We start from the raw sequence: 14,478 nt of genomic DNA, 5'->3' as shown, positions 1-14,478 counted from the left end.
AAATTTGCCTTTCAAGGTCTCTTTCCAGCACCAACGCTGTGTGATACAGAGACTAGTGTTTTAAGTACAATCCGAACCACTGCAAGGGTTTCTATCCAAAACAAATTACTCCACCGGGAATCGGACTTGGGACTACGCACATCAAAAGCACTTTCCTTACCCACTTGGCTGTGACGTTATAAATAAACCAAACAACAACAAAGAGTTCTCCTGTTCTGTGCACAGTGTTCACACTGAAATTCGGTATTGACTTATTGATTTCCCTGAATTTCCAAAGCTGAGTAAAGAAAATTTCCATGGCCTGTTACACCGCGAACACTATCATTTATGGTTATATTTACGATTTTTATTTATTTTTTCAATCAGCCTCTACCATCTGTAGCGCTCTACTTTTTATTCTTTAAATATAACATAAGCTTCCTTTCTTACTGTAAATATTTCTGTAATATAAATTAATACTAGATAAGTTAGACTTCCTGAATTTGGAATACAATAAAACACAAGTACACTTTCTTTAATATCTCGGCAATATGAAGCACACTCATAAAGACGTGAAGATGTATCATAATTTGGCCTATCTCTTTGATTATCTAAACCAGCGTTTCCCAACCTTTTTCAACTTGCGGCACACTACGGGTGATACTTGGATTCTCGCGGCACACTTATAGATATTATTATTTGTAAATATAAAACACAGCGGTTTTTTTCCTGTGATTATTCATCTCCTTCTCACAGAGAAGAAAGCTCGATCACTGGCTTTTCCCCGTGGTAAATCATGCTTATTTTTTATTCTAATTTTAAAATAGAAAACAATTGCAATGAAATATTGGACTCAGGTTTTTAAAAATACGCTTTCCTTTTACTAAGAAGGAAGATCACTAAATAACGAACGAACAAACAAATCTCTTTTACTTTTAAAACACAAATGAAGGTAATTTATCGAAAGAATTTAACGATATTTTAAATTTTCAAGTTACAAAATAGTCTGCAACAATAAAGAAGCAATAATGGCCATAACAATGATAACAAATACTTTTTTCAACATTACAAATGTACAGAACAGTAACCCGGTATGAAACTTAAAATTGTATATTCACAGTAGAGGTTCATAGTAATGTGAAATACAAATATACATTTTTCCCTACGTTTTGCAATTTGATTGCTATAAAATTAATAATTTTGTTTCGATTCCTCGCGGCACACCGGTTGGGAAACGCTTATCTAAACCAACGAACTTATTTATTTATTTTTCCTTCTGTAGCATTTGAACATTTGATTTAATTTGTTGTTGTTCTTTCAAAGCTTGAAGTTTCAACACCTTTCGGCGTTTTATAAGCTTCTTTATTTCTTAAGATAGTATTCTTTTTTCAGGCCTTTCTTTACCTTCATTTTTTTTAAATCTCTCTTGATTCCTTGAGAGTTATCGACATCTTCTGTAATATGATAAAAAAAAAAATTCCTGGCTCTTGTGTGAAATATAGCAGATTTCCCTGACCTTCGGTATATTTTGAAACATTTCTCTAACCAACTGACTTTCCCTGACTTTCAACGCCAGTGTGAACTCTACTGTAGTAGAATATTAGTAACTAAATCGTCGAATATAATACGGTACAACTGCACTTACTGCTTCCTGCAATTATTATGATACCACTTATTGCTTCCGACATTTTCAAGGTCCTTTGTCATTTTTTTCAAGTTAAATTTTACACCTTTATGCCATTCAATGAGCAACTATTTAATGTTATTTGTAAATTGTTAGTTCAGATTTCCACAAGAGTTGAAAAAATGAAATGAAATGAAATCTTTAAGTTTTACGTCCCACGCTTATGCCGGTTAGGCTAAAGGAGACGGTGAAGATGAGAAATGAATGAAATGGTGGAATGAAGAAAGTGGGAGGAAACAGAAGCCCGAGAAAACCCACGAGCACGATGTTTGTCCACCACAAAGTTTACATGGCGCGAGCTGGGATCGAACCAGAGACCCCAAGCACCGGAGGTGAACGCTCTACCACTGAGCCACCGTGCCCCCACCACAAAAGTTGACTTATACCAACCAGTCTCATGTACAGCCTTTCATTTCGAGGAAGACATTGTTACGATACAGGAACGCAACAAGAACTATACTTTCATTTGTATCCATAAGCAGGAACGGACGTAATAGAATTACAGCAATAACGTACTGAAAGAAATTTCTTACCTGACCATCGATCATATATGAAATCATCATAATCTGATCTGTATTAACATCTGGGAACTTTAGTGGTAACTTGGTAGTTTCAATATCAAAAGCCAAAACAATAGGATCTGGTCGCTCTATTAAATCTTCTCGTTTAGTAATGACAGGAGAATCCATTCCACGACTCTTCACAGTATACCACGAACCAACAAATATCTTCATATCAATAGATACTCGAACGTGGTAAGGGACATCGTATTCTCTGAAAGAAAAGAAGGTACAAAATCAATGAAAAAGGAAAAGAAAAACTGGAGAATAAAGCTGCATCGTTTTGGTGCGGATATAATACATTTAAATTCACTTTTTAGAATCAATAAACAAGAACAGAATTCATAGTTTCCGGGTCAGCTTGTATCAATAATACGAGCGTGATTCAGCAAGTAACAAGAGCTCTGACAAATATACTTTATTTCAAGGCAGACACGCATAATAGTAGGGCATTGTTACAAGTTGATTTTCAATATTTACTATACTTGTACAATGCTTTCCAATATTCGTCATGCTTGTTCAATGCTTTTCAATGTTCACCATACTTGTACAATGCTTTTCAATATTCACCATGTTTCTCGAACAATTTCAATATTCACCATGTTTCTCGAACAATTTAGTCCAACGATATAGCAAAACATAGAAGAAATCGGCCTCAAGTCTCAGACGCCATGTCACGAGATTTCCTTACTTTTGTATCGGTTGTGAATCGTCTACCATCCAGGTGGTTCCTTTAATGGTGTTAAGACCATTCCAAGTAGGGACGATGTGTTTTCATGCTTGCCCGACCAGTTCGCTGCTTCTCTTCCACATCTATCGTGCCGTTGACACATACAGTGCACCAAAAACATAACTGTTTCCGTGGTATGACAACAGTACTATAAACCTCAACAAATTAGAGAGTTCTACTAATAAGGTAAGCTTTAAACGGGAATAATCTGATCACACTACGTATTTCCACGTTTGACCATGTTTCTGTGAGCGATGTCATCTTCCAACTGATACTACGACCCTCTCACACAATATATGCGCCATCTACGGACGGTGAACAAACAAGTGATCATCCGCTGTGCCTGGCGGGAAATTCGAAAAAAGAAAAAACTAACTTTTTGAATCACCTCGTACTTTTTAGGGTTCTGGGATCTTTCTACAAGTATATTAAAGAAAAAAAAACTAAGGTTAAGTAAATAAAACTGAAAAGAAACACTGTAACCTATGTCCCCAAAAGAAATGTGATTAAAACAATTTTTAAAATTTTCGCCATCTATCTCAAACTTCATCGTAAAAAGTGAAAAATGAAATCTTTCAGTTTTACGTCCCACGATTATGCCGGTTAGGCTAAAGGAGATGGTGAAGATGAGAAATGAATGAAATGGTGGAATGAAGAAAGTGCGAGGAAACGGAAGAACCCCGAAAAACCACGAGCACGATGTTTGTCCACCACAAAGTCCACACGGCATCAGGCTTCATCGTTTCAGTTCATCTGTTTACTCATCTTTCTCTGCACTTGAAGTACGCGAGATAAGTATGAAGAGAGTGTAGTATATCTGAATTAACTCACTACAAAATTTATAATGATTCAGAGACTGAATTAACTCACTACAAAAGTTATAATGGTTCAGAGAATTATTCATGTTTTACTCTAGGAATATTTATAGTTCGTTGACTTAACTTTCGAAGAACCCTATTTTTAGCAAATTTTGTCACCTCCTGATCTGTAGAACTTGCTATTTAATTGTGTTACTTGAGGATTGCTTCTTTTTTGTTTGTGAGTATTCTGCTTTTTGTTTTCTCTCGTTATCTTGAGTAATAAAAACAAAAATTGATATATAAATTTCTAGTTACATTAACTAGATCGTTCATATGGAGCGCACATAGCGTAAGTTTAGCCTTTGAAAATTTAGTACTTTGTGTCAACTATTTCTCTATTACTTCAACTATCATTTATTTCTCTGTTAATCAGTATTAAGTTTACAATAAGCCATTCCTTAGATTTTGTTGCAAATAACTAATATGCTAGTTTACATTTCGTACATCTAAGAATTAACATAACTAACATTACATACGACAATAAACACCAGTACATGATAAAAAAAAAATAAATGATTACTTTCATAGTAATTTTACTCGGTACCAATTAGACTAATTTAAATGTCAGGTTGAAATTTAATGTAGCTTTCTGTTCAATATAATGCTTTCAAGTATGATTAAGTTTCTTTGTGAATATATAGAATATAGTATGATTATGTATATTTATAACTACAAACGTAAAATCTTTCCAGCTATTAACTCTTAGGCCTAATGAAGTCTTTGGTGATATTTATTTACGGTAATATGTATGTGTTGTAGAGGATGATTATAGAGAGACAGAGAGAGAGAGATATATATGAATAACGGAAAATAATGTATAATAAAGCCCCGATTATCCACGGAATTGGGTGACAAGAGCACCGTGGATAGCAAAAATTGCAGATAACTCGAAAAGTGAGTAAACGAAAACGGAAAAGAATAGCATAAAAACTATGAATAATGAATGTAATTTACTACCACGCAAATCGCTCTTTCCAATTCCCTATTTTTAATACCTTACAACAATCGGCTTCTTCTTATCAGAGTAGAGTTGAGTTGAGTTGATTTTGAGTTTAACGTCTATTTCACCAGCGAGGTTATATGAGACGGGACCTACTGCTTAACGTGGAATCCGAACATGGGCTCCCGTTGGGAATCGAACCTGGGTCTCCCACGCCAAAGGCGCGTACGCTAACCGCTTAGCCACCGAGGAGCTCTCCTTATCAGAGTATAGTTGCACTTCTAAACTTGCACTATCGTTGGAAATATTGATTTTATATTTTTATTTTTATATTTTAGAACGTACAGTATTTATTTGCATGCGGAGTGTCATTCTGCAGCGACAACTTATGAAAAATAATTGAGTGCAACTGCAGCAAGGTTAAAAAAAAATTCGCCGCACTCGCGGATAATCGAGGCTTTGCTACATAATAATGAAATGAATGACTTTATTAAACAGAAAGAGGTTCAATAATTACAATGATGATTAATATAACTGAATATGAAATGTAACACTTTTTAAAAATGTCTTCTAATAGTTATGAAGCGCTATAACGACTCACATCCTGCAAATACAGTACAAAGCCTACCTAACACTTAACTATTGTAGTATTGGCGAAATATTAGAGTGCTGGAATTCGTATTATTTTATAATCTGTTTCTTGTGAACTAACACCAGGAGCTACAAATTGATACCAACTGGAATTAGACTTATAAATATAAATTGTCGAAGGTAAAATCTTGAAATTATAGTCCAATGAATTATAATATGAGCACAAATCAGAATTTGAATTATCGTCAGCCTGTAATGTAATGTAGTAAATGATTATTATTTTAGAATAAGACAAATACATTCAATTCTAGAGTAAACAAGGAGGCCGCGGTGCCTCACCTCGGCCAGTAGTAGAGTGTTCATCTCTGGTGCATGGTGTCCAGGGTTCGATCCCAGCTCGCGCCAAGTGAACTTTATGGTGAACAAACACCATGTGAATGGGTCTCCTCGGAGTTCTCCCATTTCCTCCCACTTTCTTCATTTCACCATTTCATTAATTTCTCATCATCACCATCTCTTTTAGCCTAGCCAGCATAATCGTGGGACGTAAAACTTAAAGATTTCATTTCATTTTCAATTAAAAGAGTAAACACAAGCCACAAAAGGAAGCGATTTTGTGTGGTATTTAAGTACCAGTAATTTGATTTTCCGTGAATTTTCACTCACTTTACTTCAGTAATTATTTCTATTGGCCTTTTATACGTAATCACATAATTCAGCACTTGTTAATTTGATAGAGTAACTTCGAGCTTATTCCAAGAGTCAAAGTTACGACGGAACTGCTTGTGTGGGCCTCAAATGAAAATTAAATGTTCTCAACAAGTGTATTTGAAAATTAAATGAAATATTTAAGTTTTACGTTCCACGATTACGCCGTCTAAGCTAAAGGAGGCGGTGATGATGAGAAATGAATGAAACGGTGGAATGAAGAAAGTGCGAAGAAACGGGAGATCTCCGAGAAAACCCACCCACGCAGATTTCGAACCAAGGATCCCATGCACCAGAGGTGAACGCCCTACCACTAAGCCAACGCGGCCTACAAGTATATTTGAGAAAAGCTTACTAGTCCTTTATAACATGGTCCTGTTAAACACTGGATAAAGCCTTACTATCCTACCTCATATCAATAATATTCTCCATTTGATCGGTGGTCTTCTTTGTGGTAGCTCCACCAGCCTTCATGAGCCCAGCGGTCAGCATCTCAGTATAATAAGTGTTACTCTTTTCTCGTTCTTTGTTCTTTCTCACAGCAGTCATTATTTCCTTCTTCACTTTCACAAGGTCATTCACAGTTAGGAAAGACAATTTCAAATACGTCTGCTTTAAACCAATCAAATGATTAGGCTGGAAAAGAGCAAATAATTTATTTATACACATTATTTGTTATTTTTAACTTTACTTACCTATATATTGTACTAAAAGAAAGCAACAACTACAAAGAAATTCAGAGGAAGGAAAGCCACAAACACTTTGACTGCCACGATATTTGTTGACCGTTATTATCTGTGCGCCACTGCCAATAGTTTGCCAGTAATATTTTGTTTACGCCTTTGTTTTAGGCGCATAAATGTATGATTTCCTCTTGCATTGTTTTGCATATACGCATTGTGCACATTAAATTTTGACTTCTACGCCATATGTATGTAATTGCATACACAAAACCAACATACAACATATTGTTTTTGTATGGAAAACCATCCACGCGACGCTGCACGGGAGAGCCCTGTGCATCAAATTCCATACACATGGCAGTCTAAGTGTTAAAAATGAATGATAAGAAAAAAAATTAATAAATAAATAAATAAAAGATCTTTTACCCATGAATGAAATCATCTATTGTACTTATAATTAATTTTTTGGGTTGAATCAACACAGGATATGGTCGGTAACGGCCATTCTGACAGGTTTTTCCAGTTTAACCAAATGAATACCGAGACGTTACCTTCAAACATAGACACTAGCCGAATTCCTTCACCATTGTCGTCGTTGATTGTTACAGGGCAGTGAAAAAGCTTACGGGGTCAATCTTGCTAGCAGTATGTTTGAGAGAATTTTATAGTGTGTCGAGAAAGGAGAGATGCCTCAGATAATTATTACAATCAACTTTTTCACCTTTCTTTTGAATTGGGACAATGATTGATTCTTCCCACTCTTCCGGAAATTCTTCCTTGTTCCAGATGAGAGAATGTCTGACATCTCGTTCTAGAGCTTTTCCCCTCCACCTAGGATTAACTCAGCAAGGATTTCGTCTATGCTCGGAGTTTTTTTTTTTTTTTTTTTATTTTTTTTTTTAAATTTATTTGTTTACAGCAAACATCATTCTCAGCAATCGAAATTCCCTAACTCTTAGCAGAATTCCCGGTCTTCTCAAATTTCCTGACTTTTCCTGGTTTGTTGCCATCCTGTTGTTGGTGTTTCCAATATACATTATTCTCCCAGATTATTATCTGAGAGTTTGTTAAAATAAGTAATTATTTTCTACCTCCCAAACGTCACTGCGTAAGCACCCACACGCAAGGTGGAAATGATGTCTATGGTAGAAAATTTGACTTTCCACATTTTAACTGATTAGAGGACCTCCTGATTTAGCTTTTTAAAAAGTAGGAGAACGCTAAAAGAGATAGATTTCCCTTCCTTGTAAATTACCTTCTTATTGTTTCTAATGCCGTTTATATTGTATCTAGGTATATCACACGAATAGAACACGATCACATGGGAAAAATGGAATGAACAAAGGCAATAACAATTGCGCGTATAAGAGTATACACGTATATATCACATATAACACACACACACACAAAAACACTTAAAACCTATCAATAATAACACTGCACAACAATTAACAGTACTGTAACAATTTCAAATTAAACGGTTAGAGTAACAACGAAAATATAAAATAAAAAACAATTAACAAAACTGAACTTGGTGGCAATCCGACAACATTGTACCGTCAGGAGATGTTCTCCATACAGCGCGAGAGACAACACTGACAGTAGTTCATAGATAGCGGCTGACGACCGGAACACACCCTTGCGTTCTATTGAATGCTAAAATTGGTTTCCTATGTCAAGCTTCACGACTCCTTGCGATCACTATAGAAATATACACTGTATTATTTGAAACTGAACGATCGTTAACCTATATTGAAATGCAGTTATACCCCTCCATTTGCTGCATTTGCTCCTGGTATAGTCTTGTTACAAACTGGCCACCCACCTTTCCTCGGTTTCCTTTGTTTTAAGAATGGCGTTCAACTCTGGTGCTATGTAAGACATTGACCTATATTTTAATGGAGATTAAATCGCATGATATCTCACTTCTCTTTGGGAAGTCTTGCATTTTTACGAGATTTATTTAAGACAAAACTAGTAAGTACAATTATTATTTGAAACAAAAATATTACGATTTCCTATTGTGTGGTTAAGGAAAGCTGGCGTCTTGACAGATATTTGTATGTGCTGTAAGCAAACCGAAGAAAGGATTGTTTGCCAATCACTCAAGTGTTCTCCCATGTCATTTCCAGGTAACCACGGTTACTGACCGTGCTATTTTGCTGGTACTTGAATGTTGAACATTATATCAGATACTTCAACTTTATTTTTGTTTGAAAATTGTATGTTACAAATCACTCTATAACGTTATTACGATTATAGAATTATGACTTGTTAGATGTTCTAAATTTGTCACCAGAGTTGCTGCTCCAATTGTTGCAAAGTCTTTGGCAAGAGCACCTCCAACTCATTATTATAGTCAACTATCAGATGTCACCATTGCTTAACAGCATTGTATATATGATTGTGAAAATCTACATGTCCATTTAGAGAGAAAAAGTGGTGTTCAGTTTAATTCTTTTTTCGGTAAGCAACTGCTCAGGACCCAGTTTACAGCAACGTATCACCATTGGCTACATTTAATAGAAGAAACAATCAAAGGTGAAAAATTCATAATTTTAGTGACTGAATAAAATTACCGACTACATTAAATAAATTAATTAAAAAAATGTAAGATCCAACAAATCCTGTACCAAGCTTGTAATAAATAAACTTACGAGATCTAGATCCTCTTTAGATATGGATTCCACTTTCGCCAGAGATCCTCCAAACCTCTTTCCTAGGTACGTGGACACTTCCTGCATGTGCTCTTTCTTAGCCAAAACATAAAAATAGGGTTTAAAAGGCAGAGAGACCTTAAATCTCCCTCCATCCTCCTGGATAAAATAATAGTCCACTGCACTTATAAGCCGTTTGTCCTCGTCCAATATCTCAGTCTGTGAAAAAACAGAAGAGAGACGTATTAACTGTAATGTCACGAAAGGATCATAATCTTGTACAAAGCCTGAAAGAATATTACAAAACATAATTACAACAGAAGCAGAAAACTTGTTCTAACCTTATTAGAAAGTTACTAGAAATATTTCTAATTTTGTGTGAGGAGACGTGTTACATTGGGATTTATTTAGCTTTTCTGCACGACAAAGTTAATTTGTTATAAAAACTGCATCTTAAGATTAGTATACAGTGGTATGCCGGCCTATGAGTGTCCTTTTCTTGCCAGAATCGAAGCTACGAGAAAGATATTAGCTAAAAATGCCTCAACTTGCATTCCATTATCTAACACGATAAAATATGAATGGACGAGAAAAAGTACTTTTCACAACATTGACCAGTTTTATGTTTAGTATACATAATCTTTTATTTTCGACTCAATTTAATTATTTTTTTTACCAGTGTTGGTCAGTGCATATCACTAAGGTTTGCTATACACTGTAGGATAGATCCTAGGAAATCTCTTACGATTTTTCCTCGAGTCAAAATCTCAACGTGTATGGCATCAGATCGCATGGTATCTTCTATGTTCTGAACGAGACTATGAGATTTCTCTTGTTTAGAGCACGCTTTATGCGCGCACGCTAGGTGAGAGAAAGTGAAAATGAATTTGTTTTCTCCTCGACAGCCGTATGTAGATGAAAGAGCAAAAATACTCGACAAACTGAAGAGTGGTTCAGAAGCTGATGTGATATGTTCTGCTAATTTAAGATGTGCAATTTAACAATATAGGTCTGGTATGAATATCAATAGGATATGCAGTGTAGTTATGTGTATGGCAAAAAAGAGTAGGATTCCCTACGAGGTATGTAGTAACAGTCTTCTTCAGAAAATCCTAAGATATTACCTAGGACTTATCTCATAGTGTATAGCAGGCCTAACTTTACTTGAACTGATGTTCTATTTCTATTCATAAACAAAAACATGAACTAAATGCACGAAGATTACATTCCATCTTAACCATATCTCATTGATTTCTCTTTTACATTACTTTATATAACATTTATTGTTACTTAAACTATCTTTGTTCTAATAGTTGCTCATAGTTGCTGTAAGATGAAACTTGAACAGCTTAAATAAATAAGATGATACCTCGGAGCTTAAGTGCACGGCTACTCAATGCGTTCGGAAACGCGTTTTTATGGCTCTTGCGTACGCTTGGAATACGCTGACCATGTATTTAAATGTGGATGGCTAACCACAATGCGCTGCAAACGCGAAAGCAATAAAAACGCGCAGAATACGTCGGCTCGAGTGTATTTGGTGCGTTTCGGAATAATAGACCACCTGCTGTTTCGGAATAGTAAAAGATCTCTAAAGACAAGGAAAAAAGAAGGAAAGACGTGTTGCCAGGCAAGGGGATTTTAGCAAGAAACAGCTATTTGGAAGATGTTTTATGCAGAGTATTGGAACTCTGCTTTTATAAAGTATGTGCGAGTATAAAAGAAAATTCACAAAAATACGAGGAAAATCCCGAAAAATTAGCTAATCACAGAAAAATCTAGGTAACACAATAGAGTTATTTCTCGTGATATGCATGAATGAGAAGAGTGTGACAGTAAAGCTTGGAAACCCTGACTGGCTCACAGTATGATTTATAACTCTGGCGAAAGTAAAATTACCGAGTAGCCACCTAGGTCGCGCTCTCTGCATGGAGTAACGCATCGGAAAAGCATCCTCGAGTAGCCATAGTCTATGCCTTGACGCTCAAAATGTTCACATCTCAATACATCCGCACGAAAATTTAGCACTTTCTTTTATCAGTATAAGTTCCAACTGGAAGTGAAACACGGAAAGGAGACAGGCACAATCTATTTATGAGTGATGCACACACACTAGTTGAATGGATTGACGTCCCTTTCAGCATCAAGGTTATATGTAAATAGCATTCTTTTAATACAGAAAAAAGCTATCAGAATTATTTCAAACGTAGACAAATTAGCTCATTGCAGACCTTTGTTTATCAATCTTAAAATTATGACAATAATCAATCTATATATTTACACAGTACTCCTCTATATAAAAAGTAATCACCAAAATTTACAACTCAGGCAAGACATCCATTTGTATAATACTAGAAGCAGTAAATTCATAAATGTCCCATATCAACGACTGTCCAAATCGTTAAATAGTTATGAGACAATTGGAATAAAACTGTGTAACAAGTTGCCTGCATCACTAAAAGATGAACATATAGATAGATTTAAAAGTTATACAATTAGTTAGTTGAACGCCCTTTTATTCTTTACAGGAGTATTTTAATTGTTCAATAGAAGTGTAACGTATTTTGTAATCTCGTGTTGAGCTTGTATTTAAAATGCATATTGTTATTGTAATTTATTTTGTAATGTCATTTCATCACTAATTTAGTTATAGATCATTATTTATTTATACTTACGTATCAATATTGTATCACATTTTGACGTTGTCTATTGCTACGTATAGCTTAACGACAATAAAATTCTTTATTATTATTATTATAGGCTACATGAAACGTCGACCTACAGTTCAAGACGGAATCCATACACTGCAATGTGTCCATATTTCAAGGTATTCCCACGGTGAATCGAACCCGGCGTTCACGCTAGCCAATTAACCAAAGAGGCCGACTGCACGCACTCTAGAAGCAGGTAATGAGTAATACATAAATTTATTGCCTGATTTCAATCCTTACGAATACGATAAAACGAAACGCACAAGATACTATACTAAAAGAATCTTGACAAAAATCATCGTAAACGTATTTTCTAATAGCCCTTACTCTTGATCAAATTCAAGAGCAAATGAATAAAATGAATAGATGATTAGGAAATACCTTTCTTTAAAAAATCATATTCTATTAAAATCGAGTAATTTTTAAGTATCGTGGAAAATTGCTTTGATATTCCCTGATATATTGCGAAAATTTCGAATTATGTTGGAGACGAAATTAACCTCTCTCCAATCTTCACTGATTTGAACACCAAGTAATGAGGCTGAATGGAAAGCCTTAAAGAAAGTATACGAAACTGCATCAAAATTAAATAATTTTTACGAAAGTTATCGTGGGAAAGCGTTTTGTTAACACATTATATGTATGGGCAAACTATAAAATTGAGGTGGATTTTGCACACTAATTCTTTACGGATTTTAAGCCGCAAGACAGTTAGCTTTTTCTTCTCCTTAAAAAAAAAAAAGAAAAGAAAAAAAAAGAAATCACAAGACAAGTTTTCACGAAACGTCTCGTGGAACATTGAGACAGATATACATATACATGTTAAAACTAAGGAAGAAAGCTCGCTTATGCTACCTTCAACTATCAACTTAAGATATTACCGTATCGTTCACTATTGTGTCTGTGAGACATCGTGGAAAATTTTCATTCAAAATCGACAAATGCGAGATTCGAACCGGAAACCTGTTCATTCTTCAGCGAGACCGCTAATTCTTCATCTACGCTTGTTCGGTAACAGATAACAGGCATATCAAAAGTCAGCAGAAAAATAATGCGAGTGAAGATGATCAGTCTGATCCTCAACTTTTTATATAACAACTGAATAATCACGTAAATAATAGGAGATTTCTTCCACAAGAGCGAAACATATACTTACCGTGTGCATGTTAATCAAGAACCCAGTTCGCTCCAAATGATCGCGAACTCTTTCGAAGCCGTACTTGGCATCAATTGCATCATTCTCAATGGACTGTCTTAATCGGAGTTCCGACGTCTCTTCTCTAAAAGAAAAACACATAATATTCAAAATTCTTGTTCAAAATAACATCGATTTTCAAAGAAAGAATAAAATGAACAATAGTGAAAATCTGACACTCATCTGGAGCAGTCAATTCAATTAAATAACAATTGCTAACAATTTCTTCTACGATATTGTCGCCATTGTCAGTGATTATTATTATTATTATTATTATTATTATTAAAATATACGTTGATTGAAGAACTAAATTTCTGCCAATCTTTCCTCCTTGAAGAAATTGTGCAAGGGAGGAGTTAGCAAATAAGTAGTTCTCCAATCAAAGTAGATCTTTAATAACAACAAGTGAGTTTCGCTTTACAGTTCTAAAAATACGGTAGACTTCAAAATTATGCGAATTCAAAATGAAATGAAATCTTCGAGTTTTACTTCCCACGGTTATGCCAGCTAGGATAAAGGAGACGATAATGATGAGAAATGAATGAAATGAAGAAAATGGGATAAAACGAGAGAAGTCCAAGAAAAAACACGCACACGGTGTTTGTCCACCACAAAGTTCACTTAACGCGAACTGAGATCGAACGAGGGACCCCACGCACCAGAGGTGAACGCTCTACCACTGAGCCACCGCGGCTCCGTATGCAAATTCAATATTGAAACAAGATCTAATATTTATGTCATAGTATCTGATAAATCCAAGTGTTCAGTTGGCGAAACTGTCACAAGGTATTAGTTTCATAATAAAACTTTGCTCAGCAATCAGTTTATTATTTAATTATAGCATATAATAGGCAAAGCTAGTACAATGGAGAATACTTCATTACTTCCAACTTTATTTAATTTATCGCTTTCATTCTATCACATTGAGTACATTGGACCGAAAGTGGATTTTCTACAAAATCATTATACGAAAATTCCAGAACAAAATGGCGAGTTTTTTTCCTCAAGATATGTAATATAGTACCCTTAGAGATGAAACTTTCGTAAAATTTTTAGAATCTTTGGGATTGGTATTTCTGAGACAAAAAAATAAAATAAAATAAAAAAAATAAATACTGCAATCAAATCATCACCCTCTGAAGTTAAAACATGAACACTTTTTACAAACCCTGTTACATTC

At 35.0% G+C, this 14,478-nt stretch overlaps 1 protein-coding gene across 1 annotated transcript in view; it reads right to left on the bottom strand.

Moving 5' to 3' along the window:
* PolE1 (DNA polymerase epsilon catalytic subunit 1) overlaps nucleotides 1–14,478 on the bottom strand; it is a 138,663-nt gene that overhangs the window by 108,929 nt on the left and 15,256 nt on the right. The window contains exons 2-5 of the mRNA XM_081738559.1: nucleotides 13,260–13,383; nucleotides 9,393–9,611; nucleotides 6,462–6,688; nucleotides 2,197–2,437 (exon numbers count right to left, since the gene is read on the bottom strand). Coding sequence (XP_081594685.1) covers nucleotides 2,197–2,437; nucleotides 6,462–6,688; nucleotides 9,393–9,611; nucleotides 13,260–13,383 — 811 coding nt within the window. The remainder of the gene's footprint in view (nucleotides 1–2,196; nucleotides 2,438–6,461; nucleotides 6,689–9,392; nucleotides 9,612–13,259; nucleotides 13,384–14,478) is intronic.

The sequence above is a fragment of the Thermobia domestica genome, chromosome 2 (assembly GCF_964235325.1).
Source record: "Thermobia domestica chromosome 2, izTheDome1.hap1.1, whole genome shotgun sequence".
Lineage (NCBI taxonomy): Eukaryota > Metazoa > Arthropoda > Insecta > Zygentoma > Lepismatidae > Thermobia > Thermobia domestica.
The sequence above is the reverse complement of the archived record's forward strand: the minus strand, read 5'-3'. Positions and strand labels throughout refer to the sequence as shown.